Below are 19,568 nucleotides of genomic sequence, written 5' to 3' on the forward strand. Positions count from 1 at the left end.
CCCAGTGGTCGGCAAACTCATAGTCAACAGAGCCAAATATCAACAGTACGACGACTGAAATTTCTTTACTGGGCCAAATTTTTTAAACTTAAACTTCTTCTAACAACACTTCTTCAAAATAGACTCTCCCAGGCTGTCGTATTTTGTCAAAGAGCCACATCAAGGGGCCAAGGAGTATCATGTGGCTCGCGAGCTGCAGTTTGCCGACCACTGGTCTAGCCCAAGTCCTTAGTTATGGGTGAAGGAGCAGTCAGGGAAATCCAATCCAAGCAGCCAAGGAGATGTCACAGATTTGGAAGTGGGATGGTACTCTCGACACTCATGAATGCCACACTTGGTTTTACTCTAAAAGCACCCTCTTTGCTGGGATCACAAGAGCGAGTGTATTTTATATGCTCCTCTGTTATTATCCCTGAGTACAATGAAGTTTTACCACACAAGCCCAACTCCATTATCCCAAACCAAGTATTCTGACTTATGGAGAACTTGGGGCCTGCAGGGTCCCCAATTAGAATGATGGAGCAGTCTGATGTATCTGCATGCTTGTAACAAGTACTGAATTAAAATTTTAGAGGTCTGTTGGGGAGGGGGATACAGTGTAATTCATCTCTCTTCTCCCCACTTAGTAAAAGAGGGAAGTAATCATTTATTAGTCTCCACAAGTTCTTTCTTTACATAGTAGTGATTCTAAACCAGGTTCCTGCAATACTTGTCATCAGCAGCCAGTTTTGATTAAAATAATATGAGGAAAATAGAGATAAAATATTAAATACCTATGAAAACCATAAAATAAATGTACTAATCAGCAGGCTTTTTAAAAAGGAAATTTTAAAGGGACCTTCATCTCCCAAGATCCATTTTTAAAGATCATTTCAGACAGCTTGAAAACACTAAATATCGCCTCTTATAAAGGCTGATAGTCGGTTTACTCTTGAATACTTTGTAAAGCAGTTCATAAGGCTGTTCTTGCAGTCGTAATAGTGTTTTTATTTGAGAGTAAAATGTTCCACGGGGTAGCAGATAAGAGGAAACGGGGCGAAGAGGTTAGGCAGTGGTTAGGGCAAGTTACACTCAGGTCAGGCAGGCAAAGTGCTATCGATCAGGAGCCTCAGGGGCGGGGCTTCATTCCCACATCCCCAAATCGCAGGCCAGAGGTGGACTTGGAGGGGTGACACTTGCCATGGCTGGGGCAAAATCCCGAGAGGTGTAGTGACTGGGCCACTCGGAGTGAAGGGATGTGGGGGAGAGGATAAATGGTAGAGGTGAGGCAGCTCTTCTGAGGGATTAGAAACTGGGAGATCCTTGACCAGGAAGCTGAGGGTGGCTTGGCTCTGGATCTACCTTCAGTGCCTGCAGGTGGGTGCAGGGGGCCATGCTGCTTCCCTCTGGCTGTGACAGCCCACGGTGCACAGCCAGTCCCGCCCCTCACTGCCTCTTCCGGCCTCCGCTCCTGTCTGGCCCTGTATTTCCTCATGGCTTTCCCGTCCTTACAGACTGCATCTGCCATCCTGCACTCTCTCTCGCCCACCTGGACCCAACGTGCCCCCATCACACACCTCCAGGCCCAGGGCACCATCTGTGCAGAACTCCACATCTCCATCCCTGCTGGGAAGTCTAAGTTAACTAGGGAGAAATGCAAACAAACATCTGATATGCTTTCAAAGAGCAGCAGCAGAATCCATTGAACAATGCTATTCCTCAGACCAGAAGTCAAGCTTACACCGGCCAGCCCCGGGTTCCGGGTTCTGTAACTTTGTTAAGAAACGTGTTGCTTAGGGTTACATCTAGGGGAGAAAGAATGAAGGGAAAATCCCCTCTATTCATTCACCGTCAGACAATTTTATTTACTCAAAAAACAACTCCGAAGCCTGGGCAGCAGCGCTAAGCTCTGCCCTTGTCCTGCCACATCTCAGGGTCCTGGACTTGTAACACTGAGCTTCTTCATCCTTCACGCACAGCAGCACTTCAGTCCCCACAACAACCCTGTGAGGTAGGTATCACCACCCCTCCCCTCCCGATCCAGGTTACAGATGGGAAAACTGAGGCACGTATTAACAAAGAGCAAGTCACATGGGAGTTTGGGGTGAGCACTGGAGTTTGAACGTGAAATGACTCTTGGTTCCCACCACACACTAGTCACTGGTCCATCTTGCCTCTCCCCATGCCCTTTGGTGATTGCATGAGAATTTAAAACTTCATTTAGCAGAAAGCCCCTGCAGACAACAGTTTTCTTTTATCGAGTCTGCAAAGCCCCGAGGCGGGGCGATGCTGGGCTGGCCGGCCACACTGCCTGGCAGTGCCGCTCCTCACGAGTGGGTGGCCCTTCCCCCAGCCACGACCCTGGCATGTGGGTGTCCCACGGCCCAGCATGGGAATGTGGCCGAATCTTCCCCATCACTCAGCCCCGCATGTGCACAGGTTGAGGGCTGACTTTAATGGCATTCATTCCTTCAATGGACTTAAGTGTAAAATAAACAAGAAGGCCTCTCGTCCTGGGCGGCAGCACCCAGTAGCACTCGCTTCAGAGGGCGAGCCCGGGGCCCTGCGGCTCTGTAGAAGCGGGCACCAGGCTCCAGAGCAGCCCGCAGACCCGAGCCTGGAAGGAATGCAGCAGTGGGGGCGGCGGCAAGGACTCCAGCTGGCTCCCATCAGGAGTGCCAGGGTTCGGCCCGGTGGCTCCGGCCAGCGCGAGGTGTGGGCTCAAGACCGGCTTCTGTCCTCGTGGTTCCCAACGATCATCTTGCTGTACAGCTTCTGCTGCTCCTCTTTGAAAGCATCCTTCACCTTCTCCCTCTTCAGACCACCATCCCTGGGGAGAGGAAGGCTGCATGTAAGGACGACGCTTCCTGCCCACCCTGCACCACAGCCACTGCCCTATGCTGCCTGGAATCAAGACAGCCCGGCAGAAACAAAGGTCCCCCATGGCCTCTCATCAGGGTGAGCTCAGAAAGTGGGTCTGGACTGTGGAATCCATCCTTTCTACCTCAAAACTCACTCCTGCCTGGGGCCATTATTCGCCACTCATGTTCAAGGTACTGACATTGCTTAAACCTACCACTTTCTACTCCAACATTCATCCTTACCTTAAAAGAGACAAAGGAGGTCTTCTGGCATTATGGAAAGTGAACCAAGCTTTAGAAACATTGAGACTTACAATAAATTGATAAAATGGATCTGTGAAGTAAAATCTGTAAAGTTCAGATCCAAGGACTCTCCAGATTCATGCAAACAACAAACACACGGGAAATACCGTGGTCTTCCTTCTGTGCTCAGGACAGTACCAGGGGAATCCCAGACTTCCTCATTTCCCCAAATAATGCGCTCCACTTGGATTTGCCTCTTTAGAGTCCCACTCCCACCCTATGTCACCTCAACTGTTCACCTACACCCTAGAATTACCACAGCTTTGATGACTAAAGAGGATCCATACCCCCATTCAGTCCCACCCACCCTTTTCTTGAGTTACGGAGCGGTAGTGGTGGAAGTCTCTGATGGAGCCCCATCACTGGACAGACCTTATGCAAAGACCTCACTCCGCCCTCTCACATCGTAGCAAAGGCGGCCTTTCAAAGGCAGCCACCTTGTCTTTCCTCAGCCTTGAGAGGGACCGTGAGCAGTGCATGAGCATTCTGGCTCTACAGGCCTGTCAGACCTGAGTTCAAAATCTGGCCCCAGTGTTTATTCTGTGACTTTGAGCGTTGGTTACTTAATCTGAGTTTCAGTCTGTCATCTGAAAAATGGGAGCAACAATTCCCATACTTCCCGGAGCCCCTCTGAGGATGAAGTAAGATCTCACGGAGCACCCACAAATCTGAATTTCCACTTTCCCCACAATGTCCACTCCAGAAATGTTCTCCAGAGCCCCGCACTTAACCTTGGGGATCCTAAGATGCCTGAATGGTTTCCCTGAGCCAGCACTCACCTGTCACTCTGCTGTTACTGGAGTATAACTACCTCATATACAGTATAAGGGTCTACAAACTGTGATCACAGGCCGAACACAGCCTGACACCTGTTCTTATAAATGGCGTTTTCCTGTTACACACACACTCATTTGTTTATGTGTTGACTCTGGTGGCTTTCGTGCCACAAGGACAGAATTAAGCAGCTGCCGCTAATGATCCACATGGTCCACAAAGTCTAACACATTTATTGACGCAACAGAAAAAGCTTGCCAATTCCTGCTCTAGTAGGTAAAACGTTTGCCTTTCTAAGGATGATCCAATTTTGCCAAATATATGAGATCAGAAAGCCTAGTACCCCTAGGAGGTTTCTAGATCAGCATCAGGGCTCCCCCACCTGAAGGGACAAGACTGCTTGGTGCCCTGGCAGACTGGTACCAATCCCAGAGCTACAACTCACTGCTTTAGCCCAAGCATCCCAGGCTCCATGTCCCCCGAGATCAGGGTAACAAAGGGAGAGCAAACTGCTCCTGCCCCAGGACAGGTGAGCTTCATTCTCCCCACCAGAGAGGGGAGGAGTCTTCGTAAATGAGGTCAACAATTTAGCATTTTCTTCAGAAATTGACATTCTCTCAGACCCAGCGGATAAAATCACACAGACTCACCACAGCAGGTCCACAAGTCCTCCCTGCCTGGCTATGGCGGATTTCACCCTATTTGCAAACTGGACGGCATCTTCATCTGTCTGTAAGAAAGTGAAGGAGACCACTGAGCCCAGGCTCACACAGAGCTAAGTGAAGACCTCTGCAGCGGGGGTACCTACCTCTCTGGTCATGGGAGGCAGGTACCAAACGCTGCAGACGATGGCCCAGCTGGTCATCATTCTCAGCAGGTATGTCACCATCCCATACTTGCTGCTGTTCCAGAAGGCATCACCGAACTGAGGGTCATACTGAAAAACAGTGGACAGCAGTTCTGACAATGAATGCATCCCTGGGGCAGTGTCAGTATTAGAAAGCTGATTCTAGCCCACTCCACAAACACCTGTGAAGTAATGCTACTCCAGGCAATTCTGACCTCTAGAAACATTAACCTCCCTGACTAACCCCAAAGACTGCTGTAGATTCCCAGGGAGGACACCCCTCACAGCTTTCCTCAGACAACTGTCCTCCCTCTTTGATTAGTTTCACATCTTGCTCACTTATTGGCACATATACTCTAATATTAAAGTTTTCAAGCATACTGAAAAAGAGACTAAGATAATATACTCCCTTATACCCATTCCCTAGATCTAATCATTACCAAAATTTCACCTCACTTGCCTCATGATCCTCCTCCCTTCTTATAAACCCTACCTCCTCATGCTATTCCCTCATAAATACATCTATCTCCCCCAAATAAAGGTATTTTCCCACATAGCTACATAACTACCAAGTTTTAAATACCATTTCTAGGGCCTTTGACCCAGAGAAAACAATTAGAAAGCTTAAGATATGCTCCTGCAATTCTGCACTAGCAAAGCCAGTTATCTGTTTGAGCAGGAGGCTCTGCTCTGATTGACCGTCAGTGCTCCTGAGTGAGCGGACGCACAGCGACAGCACAGTCCGCCCAGAGATGCTGCACCTCCCACCAGGACGCGGGCTTGTACGATACTTCCATTTGCCAACGACTCTAATGGAGGCAGAGGCTGTGATTCCACAGGATTTTGTGGGAAATGTAGCCAATGCTGTGACCCTCATTCTCAACAAACAGAAGAATAATGTAAGTGGCCAGTAAGCCTGTGGGAGGGGTCCTGGAGCAAGTTACAGAAGCACAGAAGGAACTGAGCCTGAGGAGAATCCCCGAACAAAGTGGCATGGGCCTGGTATCAAATGTTCGAAAGTCCATCATAGATAAGACATGAGGCTGGCTTTGTGTGACTACAAAGCAAAGAGGGTGGACAGAGAGTGGAAAAATAAGTGGACGTGGAATTGAAGAGTGATGCCACACAATCAAGCTGCCAGCAGGTGCCGAAGCCCCTGAGGGAAGAGCTGCGGAAGGAGCACAGGCAGGAGGCTGTGCTGGGGAACCCTGTACTCAGGGCATGGGCTCAGTCTGACCTATAGGATATTTTAGGTCTTCCAAGCCTAAATTTTATGATTCCCAGAATAGAAATTGGACAATTATTCCTAGTTGAGAACCCGAGTACTTTAATGAAGACATTTCGGTTTAATTACAGAAAATATGAAATTGAGACATAACTACAAAAGGCTTAATGACATCACATTATAATACCAAAAGGAAACCAGAGAAGAATGAGTTTTAAACAGATGTATGTGATCTGAAGAGTGTTGTCCTGTTTTGTAAAGCACTAACTATACTGTATAGATTAAAACATGTGATATGTGTCAGTGTGTGAGTCCTTGGCTTAGGGCTGATTCTCTATTCCATGCTGGGCAGACCCTATAGGGAGAAAAAGGAGGCAAAGAGCTCAAAATAGCAATGAACTGCTCAAAATCAGATGACGACAATTTTGGTGGAAACAGTTTTGGTGGAAGTGTAGTAAGTCTTGAAATTGCTAAGGTTATCCAAGTTTGATTAATGCAAACTTCACAAGACTAGAAAAGTATCTGTGGAGCAGAGTTCTTAATCTTATGTGGACTTTAATTTGTGAATGGAATGAAACTATGTAAAATTCACATGCCTTTTCTTTTAGCGAGGAGTCATAACTGCCCCAAGGGTCTAGGTTCCAAAACTGGCTAAAACCCCCGCTCCAGAGCAGGGTGCACAGTGTGGCTCCTGACTGGCAGCATCAGCAATGCCCAGGAACAAGTCAGAAGCACAAGCCCAGCACCTGCGTTTTCAGTCCCTCCCGGTGAGCTAATGCAGCTGAGATCCAAGGACCAAAGTGTTCAGTGAGCATGGAAGGCTTCTGTCTAGTAGTTTGTGGTTTTTAAAAATATATATTTTATTGATTTTTTTTAAAGAGGATGGAAGAGGGATAGAGAGTTAGAAACATGGATGAGAGAGAAACATCAGCTTCCCCCTGCAAACCTCCAACTGGGGATGTGCCTGCAACCAACAAACATGCCCTTGACCAGAATTGAACCTGGGACCCTTCAGCCCACAGGCTGATGCTCTATCCACTGAGCCAAACCAGTTAGGGCCAGTGGTGTTTTGCTTTTTTTATTATTTTGGTCTATATTTTTTGTTTGTTTACTTATTTATTTTTATTGTTTAAAGTATTACAAATAGTAGTACGTATGTTTCCTTTGGTTTGTTTTTAATAAACATGTATTGGGAAGCACTGGGTTCCGTGCACACTAAAATGCAGGCAGAGCAAACATCTCTCCAGTCCTGCACCCACAGCAGACACTGCACCCCCACAAAGCTCTCGAGCAGCTCTGACCCACGGATCGCTGCCCTGCAGCCATTCTGCATTGGCCATCCCTGCCCTGGTGCTTCACCCACCTGTAAGCATTAGCAAGAGGAGCACCTCTTCCCCCCCTGCACCAGCTGTGCTGGCAAGATGAAGATAAAAAACCGTATTTTCACAGAATGTTCTGCAGACAATAGAAAGACCCTTGCAAAAGTATGGAGACTAAATTCTAATTTCCTCACAGCTCAAATTTCCTCACTGTTTTACCCTGATTTCAACCTAAATACTTTAAACATGTTAACAAAAGCCTGTGTTTCTCAGAATAATGTAACAGCAAACTTTTAGAAAGAATGCTGTGTATTTATAAAATCAGAAGAATGTGAAGGGGAAGGAGAGGGAAGGAGAAAAAGGGAAACTGAGTCCCATTTCTGGGTGAGTTTGAACAATAGAGGTACCAGTTCCTAAAAGGTGGAGGGATAGACTAAACAGGCCCTTAGGATCCACTTCGCCTTATAAACACAGATGAGCCGCCCTCGCCCGCACACCGTCGTCTCTCCACCACGGACACCAATCTACTGGGGAGCACCCACTCCCTGCAGTAAGCCACCCCTTCAGGGGGAACACCTTCCGTCCCAGCGAGGTTTATGAAGATAGGTAATAAGGGCGGAAATACATGAAGCTTATAAAGTGCTCCCCACTTCCTGAATCTGCTGGGGGCAGGAGGCGTGGGTTGGAATCTGGCTGCTCCACATTCCAAGACTCCCAGTCCCTTCTAATAGGCTGTGAACAGGCCAAATTCTCCTAAGCACTCGACCCACATGGCCCAGCCCAGGTTGCTCTGCCAGAGAAGATCAACCTGCTGATGGTGCCACCAGCGCCTTCCTCCATCTTCTCCGGCTGCATCCTGTTTCTGGCAGCAGCCACAATGACCACACGCACCCTCAGAGATCTTGTACCTTGATAGCAACAGGGTAAACCGTGGCTCCAATTTCAAAACTTCCCTTTTTGAACATCATCACAGATGTATTATTGATGCAGGTTCCTAAAATGCAAGAGAGAATAAAATGTTTATCTAACAGTTCTAATGACTCTTCAAACAGGATAAATCTGTCCTCTCCTCAGCTTATGATGAACACTTAAAGAGAGAGATGAGCAACATACTCATTCACTCCCTATCCTACCTAATAAAAGAGTAATATGCAAATTAACCATCATTCTGCTTCACAAGCCACGCCCACACACCAGAGTATGCAAATTAACCCAACCAAAATGGCTGCAGCCACAGAAGCGTGGGTTTCTCTGGCAATGGAAGAAGCCAAGCTTTCCGCCTAACCTAGCAGGCCTAAACCTCCACTCCAGGCTACAAAGTTTCAATTGTAGAAAGTAAATATATTCCAGATACCAGGGCCTCCACTTGGGTCGTTGGGGGGCATGACTGGCCTGCAAACCACCACAGGCCCCTCACCCAGGCACTCCACACTCCAAGGGAACCCCCACCCTGATCTGGGACACCCTTCAGGGCAAACCAGCTGGCCCCCACCCAGGCACTAGGCCTCTATCCTATCTAATAAAAGAGTAATATGCAGATTGACCATCACTCCAACACACAATATGGCTGTCCCCATGTGGTCAAAGATCCTGCCCCCATGTGGACACAAGATGGCCACAACAAGATGGCCAGCATGGGAGGGCAGTTGGGAAGCACCAGGCCTGAAAGGGAGGGCAGTTGTGGGTGATCAGGCAAATAGGGGAGGGCAGTTGAGAGGCACCAGGCCTGCAAGGGAGGGCAGTTGAAGGCAATCAACCCTGCAGGGGAGGGCAGTTAGGGGTGACCAGGCTGACAGATGAGGGAAGTTGGGGGCAAACGGGCTGGCATGGGAGCAGTTAGACATCAATCAGGCTGGCATAGGAGTGGTTAGGGGGTGATCAGGTTGAAGCAGTTAGAGGCAATCAGGAAGGCAGGCAGGTGAGCAGTTGGGAAGCAGCAGACCTGGATTGTAAGAGGGATCCCAGATTGGAGAGGGTGCAGGCTGGGCTGAGGGACACCCCTCCTCTCCACCCCCGTGCACAATTTTCGTGCACCAGGCCTCTAGTTCTCTTATAACAGGACCAGTTCTTGATGAACACACACCAGCCTGGATAAAAGGCCAAAGACGCCTGCAGATTTGGCAGGTCTCAGTAAGAACTTCATAGGAGTTGAAGTTTACAGGAAGCTGAAGACAATACCACAGAAGGGATTCCTGCATTGAAAGTTCACACTATCACATTTATTCTAAATTCTAAATTTCTAAGTTATTAATCCCACAACCAATCCAAAAGGACATAACATTATTCATGAAAACAGATAACCCCAACAAAAGTTGAGGAACTTGGTGCTGAGGCAACACCAGCGTTCCCATCCTGCACGGCCTCCCCCACAGCAGCCCTCGGTGGTGATCAAAGGCTTCTTACCCTCTGGGAAGATGAGGATAGGTAGCTTGCTTTTATCCTGCACGTGCTCAGTTAGTCTTTAGAAGAGAAAAATAAAACAGAGGATCAGGCAGCCTTAGTCCATTACCACCAGAATGCATTTATGAATAACCTACATAGATGTGACATTAGATACTGCATAGTGAACAAACATGACCCTATATTTTATAAACCCCAAATCTAAATCTCACAAAGCTAAAACTCATAAGGACAAGGGATAATGAGATGACTACTATTTAATTCATACAATTATTCCATTAAGTGTTAAAGTTTGTATACTGAGGACATTGCACAGATTTGGGACTATCTGCAGGGCACATCTGCTATGGAGCCTTGCGAAGAGCACCCTCAATAAACACCTGCTATACCAGTCTTGCTAAGCTGGGCCTATATCCACCTGGCTTTACGCCCCATCCTGAGAGAGGCAGCAAAGGGACTTGAGTGGCAGGTTCACTTGTCCTTATAAAAGATGGTCTCAGTTGGGTCTGGATTCCTCTCATTTACTGCAAAGCTTCTGCCATTACTTGCACCAGATTAACCCTTTTTTCCAGCTTGAAACAGGGCACCACTTTGTTGCATTGCTTTAAGTTTGTTTTTATTTGTAATAATTCACTTTGAGATTTCAAATAACGTAAGTTGTTTATTACAAGGGGTGCAAGAAATTAGGTTTAGAAACATTACTATTGGTAAATAATATAAGGGTTTGTATATATTTTTATATTTCATGTTTTAGAAAAAATATTTTTATTATGAAAGCAGTATAGACTCAGTGTAGAAGATACCACAATTCTATTATGGAGAGATAACTACCTCTAAAATGCTTATTTTCTCTATAACTGGTCATATATCATAGAACGATAGCATTTTGTTGATTTACCTTTTAGCCACCAGGTGGCGATCTTTCACCTCAGACCGCTCAAACCAGACATGAGGACAGGCCTTCACCATGGCTCTCTGAATCACACCCATGAGTCCCCCGTGCACTTGACCCACCTAATCTCAGACAAAGAAATAACTGGTAGTGAAACCATCCCCACACAAATCCCCCACTCTTTGGAGAAAGCCCCAGATCCCACAAGATAACCACACCAACCTTTCACATACTAACATTTTATTGATAACCACATTTTATTAAGAAACCACTATTAGACTCCCTGAATCTTACATTTCTTTTTAATCAGTGATACCAGAGATATGTAATTGAAAACACAGTTGAAAATCCTAAAATGAAATACTGAATGACACCTGTGTAAAGTGCCGCCTGGACAGATTCTCCAATGCCCTGGAACCCAGTACGTTCAAATCCTCCCTCCCTATCTTCCCCCCTTCCATGCCTAATCTCCAGCCACATTTTCAGTCACCCTGCTCAGAATATCTGCTATTAAAGTCCCAAGGAGTTATTAGAAGCCACAGAAAAAAGGCAAAAATCTAAACCGGAGCCCGTACATAAAACATGTTTACTTGCTCATAAACTTAAGAAAGAGCTTTAGTGAAGGGTCCAGAAGCCTCCCAGACCTGACCAGTCTCTAAAGTAAGAAGCCTGCCCCAAGAAAGCGAAAGAAATAAGTCTTACCATGGCATAATAGCCATCACTGGCTAAAATGATGACGTCAATAGGAGAGGTATGATTGGCCACACAGATGCCACCGTTTCTAGGCCTGTTTTTCCTGTTTAGAATGTATGCAAAGCAATACAAATTGATGTGAAACAATTCATTTGGAACTCATCCCTCACCTCAGCTTCACTAACTGAAAGCTCAGAAGAGCTCTGGTTAGCTGGCTGTCCTCTGTATGTACCACTCACCTGTCGTGGTAAGTGATGATGGCTGTCAGGGCTCGCACGCAGATCCGGTAGCACATTAAATGAACGTGTTTACTCAGGAACTCCTTAAACCTGCAACAGCAGGACAAAGGTTTTTGTTTTTCTTTTACATGTCAGAAGACTTGTTACTGACTCCAACTATTTAAATGTCGGAACCAATTCCAGCATGTCCTAATTACAAGAGTTTCATTAGCCGAAACCGGTTTGGCTCAGTGGTAGAGCGTTGGTCTGCGGACTGAAAGGTCCTGGGTTCGATTCCGGTCAAGGGCATGTGCATTGGTTGCGGGCACATCCCCAGTAGGGGGTGTGGAAGAGGCAGCTGGTCGATGTTACTCTCTCATCAATGTTTCTATCTCTCTATCTCTCTCTCTTCCTCTCTGTAAAAAATCAATAAAATATATTTTTAAAAAAAGTTTCATCAAAAGGTTGATGAAGCTTGGGGGGCTCAATAAGGGCTGAGCCACATATGTAATCATCTCCCCCAAACCTGAATAGGATAATCGACAGCTCAGGGCATCTTAATCTACATGTTATTGCCTCCAGTTGGCCAAACACCTGAACAGCTGTAGGCTATTCCCCCAATCTGATAATGCTTCTGTAAACCCTACCCTTTGAAGTGTATTATCTCCACCTTCCCTTAGGACTAATTGTGTTAATGAAAAGCACAGGTCCTGAGTCAAGGAGAAGTCTTTTGCTCCTTTAGCTGAAACTCCTATGACCCTAATGCCTCTCAAAATATCTTTCGTCTTTGGACTCCTTATTGAATCTATACACAGCCTTTCTCCAGATTGCTGAACCCTTGCTTAATGCTGGGACAAGAACCCCGGCATTTAACTATTACAGCCTACAGTCCTTTATGACTGCAAAGTATTCTGTATTAGTGTATATGGTAAAACCCTATAATTTATTAGAATCTGTATGACCATATATAAGGAGACAAAGCATGATGAGAATTGTTAACTTCACCTAAGTAAAGGGTTTAGAATTCATAGGCCTAGAATTTCCTGCACAGGTTAGTCTACTACATTCCTTTCCTTTCCGGTCAATACCTAGAGGCAAAGAAAGGACAGAGTCCAACTTCCTACCCAGCTAGGGCAGAGGAGAAGGTTATCTGCTCCAGAATTTCCCAGAAAAAGCAAATTTTTCCTTCAGAGAACAAAGCAACCCTATCTACAGTTCTTATCCGCTTACCAATTTATTAACACAGTAGAATGCTTAAAGGCAAACAACATGCTGTAAAACTTGCTAACACTGGACTCTACAGTTTGTGATTTCTCTCCTTTGTCTTTAAATGAAAAGAGTGTGAGGGTTAGAGGGCAAGATTGGTAAAAACAAACAAACAAACAAATAAATAAATAAAAACTATAGTGCTGATGCCATTGTTATCTATCGTTGGGTTATTTCATCCCAACCTAAGATTTTGTGGCCTGGCTGCACCCAGAGAAGTAGTCTGGCCTTCATTATTGTAGCCACGTTCCAGAACTAACCACCCCTTAGCCTGGGCATTCATTCTACTCACCTCCCATTGGGCAAGTATCCCACCACAGTTGTGCCCACCACCAGAAGGCTAATCCCTGTGAAAGCGAGAGCGATCCTGTAATGAGAAGACAAATTAAAACATAGTAAACAAATCCTCGCACCACATACAGAACTGAATGCGGGATATGAAAGCAGCATCATGAAACCACCCCCAAGACCCGATCACCTAGGACAGAGGTGGAGAACATCTGGCCTGCAGACCATAGAGACCTGATAAATCATTTAGTCTGGCCCTGTCAAGGCATTAGGGGTGAGTTAATTAAATGTTTGACCAAATATAGCAGGCTAATTCTTAAGCTGATAATTTGGTATGGCCCACAAATGATGTTCTAAATAGCCAACTTGCCCTTGGCAGAAAAAGCATTCCCCTGACCTAGACTCGAGTTCTATATAGAAACTTGAGTAGGCCTATCACAACCAGAGATCATTTTGATTCAAAACTGATAGCTACAATGGATTTGGCTCTGAGCTGACACTATTTCCTCAGGCATCAGGCTGCCAGAATGATGTCAAATCCTAACATTGGTTGGCTGTTCTGCCCGCAGGCATCTGCTGTCCTGCTGTCTTACCCTTCCCTTTGGCTTTAAGGTGGCAGAAGCACAGCTTCTCTGTGAAGCAATAGGAAGTAGAGCCTGAAGGTACCAGCATCTGGCAAAGCACACGGTACAGAGACACCAAGATCAATATTGCCTCTGTACTAGAGGGAAGAATTAGCCCTGCCAGGGAGGAGTGGCCAGAGAGAACATCATGTTCCCTTCCCTGTGTTTTGTTCATCCAGACAAGAAATTGGTCTTTAGAAACCTAACTATTTCTGTCTGATACGCAGAAAATGAAGGTCTTAAAAGATGATCACCAGTACCCTTCCAAGGGTCAGAGGGACTGACCAATGAAATAATCCTATCTTTTCTAAAATGGGAAAATAAAGCAGGGAGCCAAAGGTAAGCAGATCAGGCAACAGAAGATCAGGCCCCTAGCCTATCTAATAAAAGTAATATGCCCCCATGTGGTCAAAGATGCTAGGCAGCAGAAACTCAGGTCCTTTAGTGCCCCCTCAGGCCCTGCTCTCACCTGAGAGGCAGGAGGAAGCAATACCGAATCAGCACTCCTAAGCCCCATAGGATAGTGAGCCGAAGACTGATGTACTGGAAGTTGTAATTGGTTCTGCTCAGCAGATTCCAGGACTCCAACTCCTCCGCTGAGAATCTCTTTGTCACCTCATCATCCATAATGGTCTCCATTCCTTTCCGGCAAAAGTAGAAAATGTCAGAGAGCTCAAACTCTGGAGTATTATCCAGAGCCTTACTGCTACCACTTCGACGAATTTCTTTGATCTCTTCTTCTAGTGAAGTGGGATCTTTTGCAATAATTCCTGCAAAAGAGAACACTTGTCAAGCAGCGTGGTGGGAGGAAGCATGTTTAAGATGCTCAGAGTACACAGCCCACCATTGACATAGTGAAGAGTCTGTGGGATTCAAACACCCAGGAACATATTTCAAAGGGAGCTTTTAGGATAAGGACCAAGACCCAGTCTTACCATTGGTGTAGGGCTTGTAGAGTTGGTGGTTCTTCTCTTTGGCTCCTCTCTCCATTCTCAAGGTTGCCCACTGCAGAGGGAAAATGGAAACAATAAAGAAAAAAATCCTCTCTTTTAGGGAACACTGCCACTGCCATTCTGTGAAAGCCTCAAGCCCTGTCACCTGAGATCAGATTGTAGCCAAGAAAGCACCCATTGTGAAAGTGAGCTTAAAGCTCTGCTCTCCTCCTAGAGCAGGCCTCCTGCTTGATAACTAAGACCAAGAATTAAAATGCCTACAGGAAAGAGCTGTAGACTGAGGCCTGGGTAAGTTTCAAGCTTCTCACTTCATAATCTGTCTCCGGTTCCTTAAGGAATTCCCTAGCTGACTGTATGTTGACCTCACACATTCCTTCTTTACTGCCAAATAGTAGCTATTCACAAACAGCAAAATCAAGTTTTCTTTTACTTTTTAACCTTTTTTTGTAAAAGCATTTTTTTCATTATAATATTTTTATTGTTTAAAGTATTACATGCTTCCTTTTCCCCCAATTGACCGCTACCCCCGACACTCTCACCCCCCAGAACAAGCCCCTACTGCCCCAGTGTCTGTGTCCATTGGTTATAGAAGTCCTTTGGTTGATCTCTAACCACCCCACCCCCTTGCCTTCTCTCTCCAGTTGGAGAGTCTGTTAAAATCAAGCATTTTTAAAGTTATTGCCTGCCACCCGATGCTGCCTATCTCCCAAATTATTCCAAGAAAGCGACAATTTTAGTTTTCAAGTAGAAAAATGGATTTAAATAATATATATATGTGGACTGTCCATTCACCCTCTGAGTAAACTTTTAACAGGAGAACCCCACTTAATATATAAAGTCCTAAGATGGCTCATAGTTAAAAAAACAAAAAAAGTGTTAAGAAAAAAGACGACTATTTTGAAATTTAAAAAACTTGACACATGTTCCTTAATCACTCATTCCAACACTCTGAAAGTTGGTCTTTTCTACCTACAGAATGATGGCATGTCAACATCCTACATCACAAGATCATTTAGAACAGGGATGGGGAATAAGCCTTTTTTTCTGCCAATGGCCATTTGGATATTTATAATATCATTTGCAGGCCATACAAAATTATCAACTTAAAAACTAGCCTGCTATATATTTGGTCAAACATTTAATTAGCTACCCCCAATGCCTTGGCAGTGCCAGACCAAATGATTTATCAGGCCGATGGCCCGTGGGCCGTATGTTCCTCACCCCTTAGACAAATGAAATTATGTACATGACAGAACTTGGACAACTGAATAAAACCCTAACTGTCCTCATTACTAAAATAATAACTGACTCTGGAAGAGATCTAGAAAAGAATGGCTCTTTCTGGAGCCTCTCTTCCTTCATTAAAATCTTTTGTTTTAAATATTGATTTCAGAGAGGAAAGGAGAGGGAGAGAAACATAATGAGAGACAATCACTGATCGGCTGTCTCCTGCATGTCCCCTACTGGGGATTGAGCCCACAGCCTGGGCATTTGCCCTGATGGGGAACTGAACCCTAACCTCCTGGTTCAGTGGTTGGCAAACCACGGCTTGTGAGCCACATGCGGCTCTTTGGCCTCTTGAGTGTGACTCTTCCACAAAATACCACGTGTGGGCGTGCACATACAGTGCGATTTAAACTTCGTGGCCCATGCGCAGTAGTTGGTTTTGGGCCTGGGTGAGTCTATTTTTAAGAAGTGGCGTTAGAACACTCAAAGGGCCAAAGAGCCGCACGTGGCTCCCAAGCCGCAGTTTGCCAACCACTGTCTTGGTTTATAGGTTAACACTGAACCACTGAGTCACACCAGTCAGCATTCATTTAACCTTTTAACTAAAGAGAGTCAGAGGCTGGGTCTCTCCCACTATCAAATAATGAGAGGTGAAAACATTAGCTCACTTATTAACTACAGGAATATATTGTCATCAAATAAAAAGTTATGTCCATGGTGATCAAAGAAATGGAGCAAATATCTTAAAAGGTGTCTTTCTAACTTCTGTTTCCAGTTATGCAAGGTGGGAATGAACCCTCTCATCCCATGACACAGCGAAATCCACAGGGCCGAAAGCATTTGGTGTGGATTTTTCTGGCAGAGCCTGAAGTATTAACAAGACTCCTCTGCATGGTCTATGAGCCAAAAGCAGGACACAAGTTTAATCAGTGATCTGACCTCATCTGGAAATTTCTTCAAACTTCACTGTCTAAAAAAAAAAAAAAGTCCGAAGGCTTACAGAGTCACCCACTCAAAGACAGGTCTATGGAAGAAAACTTTCCTAACCCATTTTCTGTATTTCAGATATTAAGCCATCGATGTCTTTTGGCTCTATGCATTGTCTAGAAGACAATGTAAATATAACTCCTAAAATGGAGAAAGGTGAATTTCATCTGAGGATTCCATCTAGGGAAGAGGTGGGTAAGGAGCAAGAAGTTTATAAGCCTGGCATACAGAGAGATCACTCCATCAGAGTTTAAAGGGCTTTGCATTTTGGCCAAGACTCTGTATTTGTACTGCAAGCACAAATAAAAGTACACAATCAGAATTGGTTCTGTACTGACAATTCTGATACTCAGATCAGGATGCAATAGGCAGGTAACATATTAGGATTTATGTCTGTGAGGACTGCTTCACTATGCAAAATTTAAGATGGCTGTGGTTTTTGTTCATTGGAAAGGGACTGCCTTAAATGTCTCCTAGCTCTGTCATAAACATCCCCTTGCCCTCCTCCTTTGTACATTACAGAATGCTTTTGTTTAGGAAAGATCGGTCCAGTCACAAGAGTAGGGAAAGATGGCAGGAACCCGGTTATTAGCTCAGAACAGCCTGTGAATGAATGGCTAGACTACTTCACCCCCTGAGAGATGCCATTTACTACACTGTCAGTATCAGACTGCTAAATTATTCCCTTTTCAGCTTCTAGCAGACAGAGAAGAAACCATTTAAGGACATTAACAATGCTGCACTCTTAGGTGACATTAAACCCAATGCAGACCTTGGCAGGTGAAATGCAGACCCTGCCCTTGGACGTGCAGATGGTTCGATGGTGCACTTCTGTTGGGCATTCATTCTATTAGGAACTAATTTAGGAACTAATCACATGCGTAAGGTCTAACAGTCTTAGCCACACTAATCTCAGCAGAAACCTTCCCCTCCTTCTCAGTCAGCTTCCATTGCATTTGCCTATGAACTAACTAGATATATCAAAAGACTCAAACCTTAAAAAAAATCCAGCTCCCATTCTCCAAACTTCTAAGTCCCAAGCAAAGGCTACATCTTTTAACAACTCCTTTCTCTTCCTGCTTCAGCTATAACCTTTAAGTAAACTGCCAAATCTACAAATCTTGACTGCACCAAAGTGCCAACCTCACAATTCCAATCGCCTGCTGGTCCATCTGGGTTGAGAATTAAAGGCAAGACAGCTCCTTCCAAGCCCCAGTGTGCGCCCTCCCTCCGCTCTCCTCCTGGGGTCCTGGGATCACTATTCCTCTGTCACCCAAGCTTTCAGGCTTCCCATCTGTCACCAACTCCTACCAATGCTCCCCTGAGGCTGTCTTTCCCAGCTGCCTCTTGTGTCATGCCACTCGAATCTTTCTCTTGCCTACACTACTAATGCACAACAGCTCTTTAATTGCACTTCCCTTCCTCCAACCTATCTGAACATATTCTGCCAGTCTGTGTCACTTCCTTGCCCAAAACCCTTTCATTGCCCTAGCCAGTGTGGCTCAGTTGGATGGGCACTGTCCCAAGCACCAAAAGGTTGCCAGTTCAATGCTCTGTCAGGCCACACGCCCAGGATGTGGGCTTAATCCCCAGGAGGGTGTCTGCAGGAGGTAGATGATCAATGTTTTACTTTCACATTGATGTTTTTCTCTCTCCCCCTCTCCCTTCCTCTCTATAAAAATCAGTAAGAAAGTCTTTTAAAAAACACACACATACAAAAAAACCCCACAAAAACCTTCAATAGCTTCTCAATGCCTGAGGAAATAGTCAGCTTTATAGTCTACCTAATTCCCTCCATGCACCCAACGTTTTTGTTCTACAGAACTATCCACTGTCTCTAAAAAAGACTACTTTCTCATCTGTACGTCTAGAATGATTTTGGCTTTTTAAGATCCAATTCAAATGCCAACATCATCTTATGTGAAATGTTATCTACCCAATTCCTGCAGTCAGAATGCATTGTGGTCTGTGTATTTTAGTTGGCATCACATTATGAATCAGTTATGCATGCATATATGTCATTCTAACTACAAATACCTTGAGTGGCATGAGCCAGAACCTACCCGTATTTGCAACTCCAGCAGAATCTGATAGAATGTCTTGCACTTAGTAGGCAGTCAATAAGGCTGCATTTAACCAACCAACTCCCAGTTATTTCTTTTCATCAAGAACCATATGAAAGATAAACCTGAAATAAAACCTAAAACTACTTCCAGTCACCTACCCCATCACTATCATATTCTCTTGGATTTCGTCTTCTAAAGGACTCAAGGTTATGTTAAAATCACTCTTCTCACTGGGGCAGGGAGGACATACCGTATCTGACTAAAATGACCTTTTTCACTTATAATCATGTGAAGTGGTTATTACTACTCCCATTCTCTAGATGAGGAAGCCAATGGAAAGTCTGATGACTTAGATCAAATTTAGGAGCTGGTAGGAAAAGCCCTGGCTTTAGAATCTCTTGCCCATCCCACCCATCCCACTACCCGTACAGTGGTTCCTATGACTCCCCACCAATCAATTCCACTTTGGAGTTTAGTGTTGATCAGATTAAAACTCTCCCATCTTCTCTAACCTGACCTGATCAACCCTTTCCATGTCAGGCAAGAAAATTCAGGCCATTTGTTTTCATCATTTTTCTCCTTTATAACCAGGCTTTCTTCTCTCCTACTGCCCAAATCATTCTCAACTTAGTTGAAAGTCCACTCCT

The 19,568-nt window shown here is 45.1% G+C and overlaps 1 protein-coding gene and 1 long non-coding RNA gene across 5 annotated transcripts in view; both read right to left on the minus strand.

Moving 5' to 3' along the window:
- Positions 1-966: 966 nt before the first annotated feature.
- Positions 967-19,568, minus strand: part of GPAT4 (glycerol-3-phosphate acyltransferase 4) — a 39,199-nt gene continuing 20,597 nt past the window's right edge. For 3 of the 4 annotated variants that reach the window (XM_036455393.2, XM_036455392.2, XM_036455394.2), the window contains exons 3-13: positions 14,624-14,693; positions 14,158-14,458; positions 13,070-13,144; positions 11,533-11,622; positions 11,303-11,396; positions 10,607-10,722; positions 9,712-9,767; positions 8,217-8,302; positions 4,726-4,854; positions 4,568-4,647; positions 967-2,809 (exon numbers count right to left, since the gene is read on the minus strand). In XM_036455393.2, coding sequence (XP_036311286.1) covers positions 2,701-2,809; positions 4,568-4,647; positions 4,726-4,854; positions 8,217-8,302; positions 9,712-9,767; positions 10,607-10,722; positions 11,303-11,396; positions 11,533-11,622; positions 13,070-13,144; positions 14,158-14,458; positions 14,624-14,693 — 1,206 coding nt within the window. In that variant the 3' untranslated portion in view covers positions 967-2,700. The remainder of the gene's footprint in view (positions 2,810-4,567; positions 4,648-4,725; positions 4,855-8,216; positions 8,303-9,711; positions 9,768-10,606; positions 10,723-11,302; positions 11,397-11,532; positions 11,623-13,069; positions 13,145-14,157; positions 14,459-14,623; positions 14,694-19,568) is intronic. The other variant, XM_045588858.1, reaches the window with a different exon arrangement.
- Positions 4,861-6,822, minus strand: LOC118728668. The gene is made up of 3 exons (XR_004990965.1): positions 5,331-6,822; positions 5,221-5,224; positions 4,861-5,076 (listed from the first exon to the last, which is right to left on the minus strand). It is a non-coding gene; the product is annotated as an uncharacterized LOC118728668 (long non-coding RNA).

Source organism: Pipistrellus kuhlii, unplaced genomic scaffold, assembly GCF_014108245.1.
Source record: "Pipistrellus kuhlii isolate mPipKuh1 unplaced genomic scaffold, mPipKuh1.p scaffold_m20_p_3, whole genome shotgun sequence".
NCBI lineage: Eukaryota > Metazoa > Chordata > Mammalia > Chiroptera > Vespertilionidae > Pipistrellus > Pipistrellus kuhlii.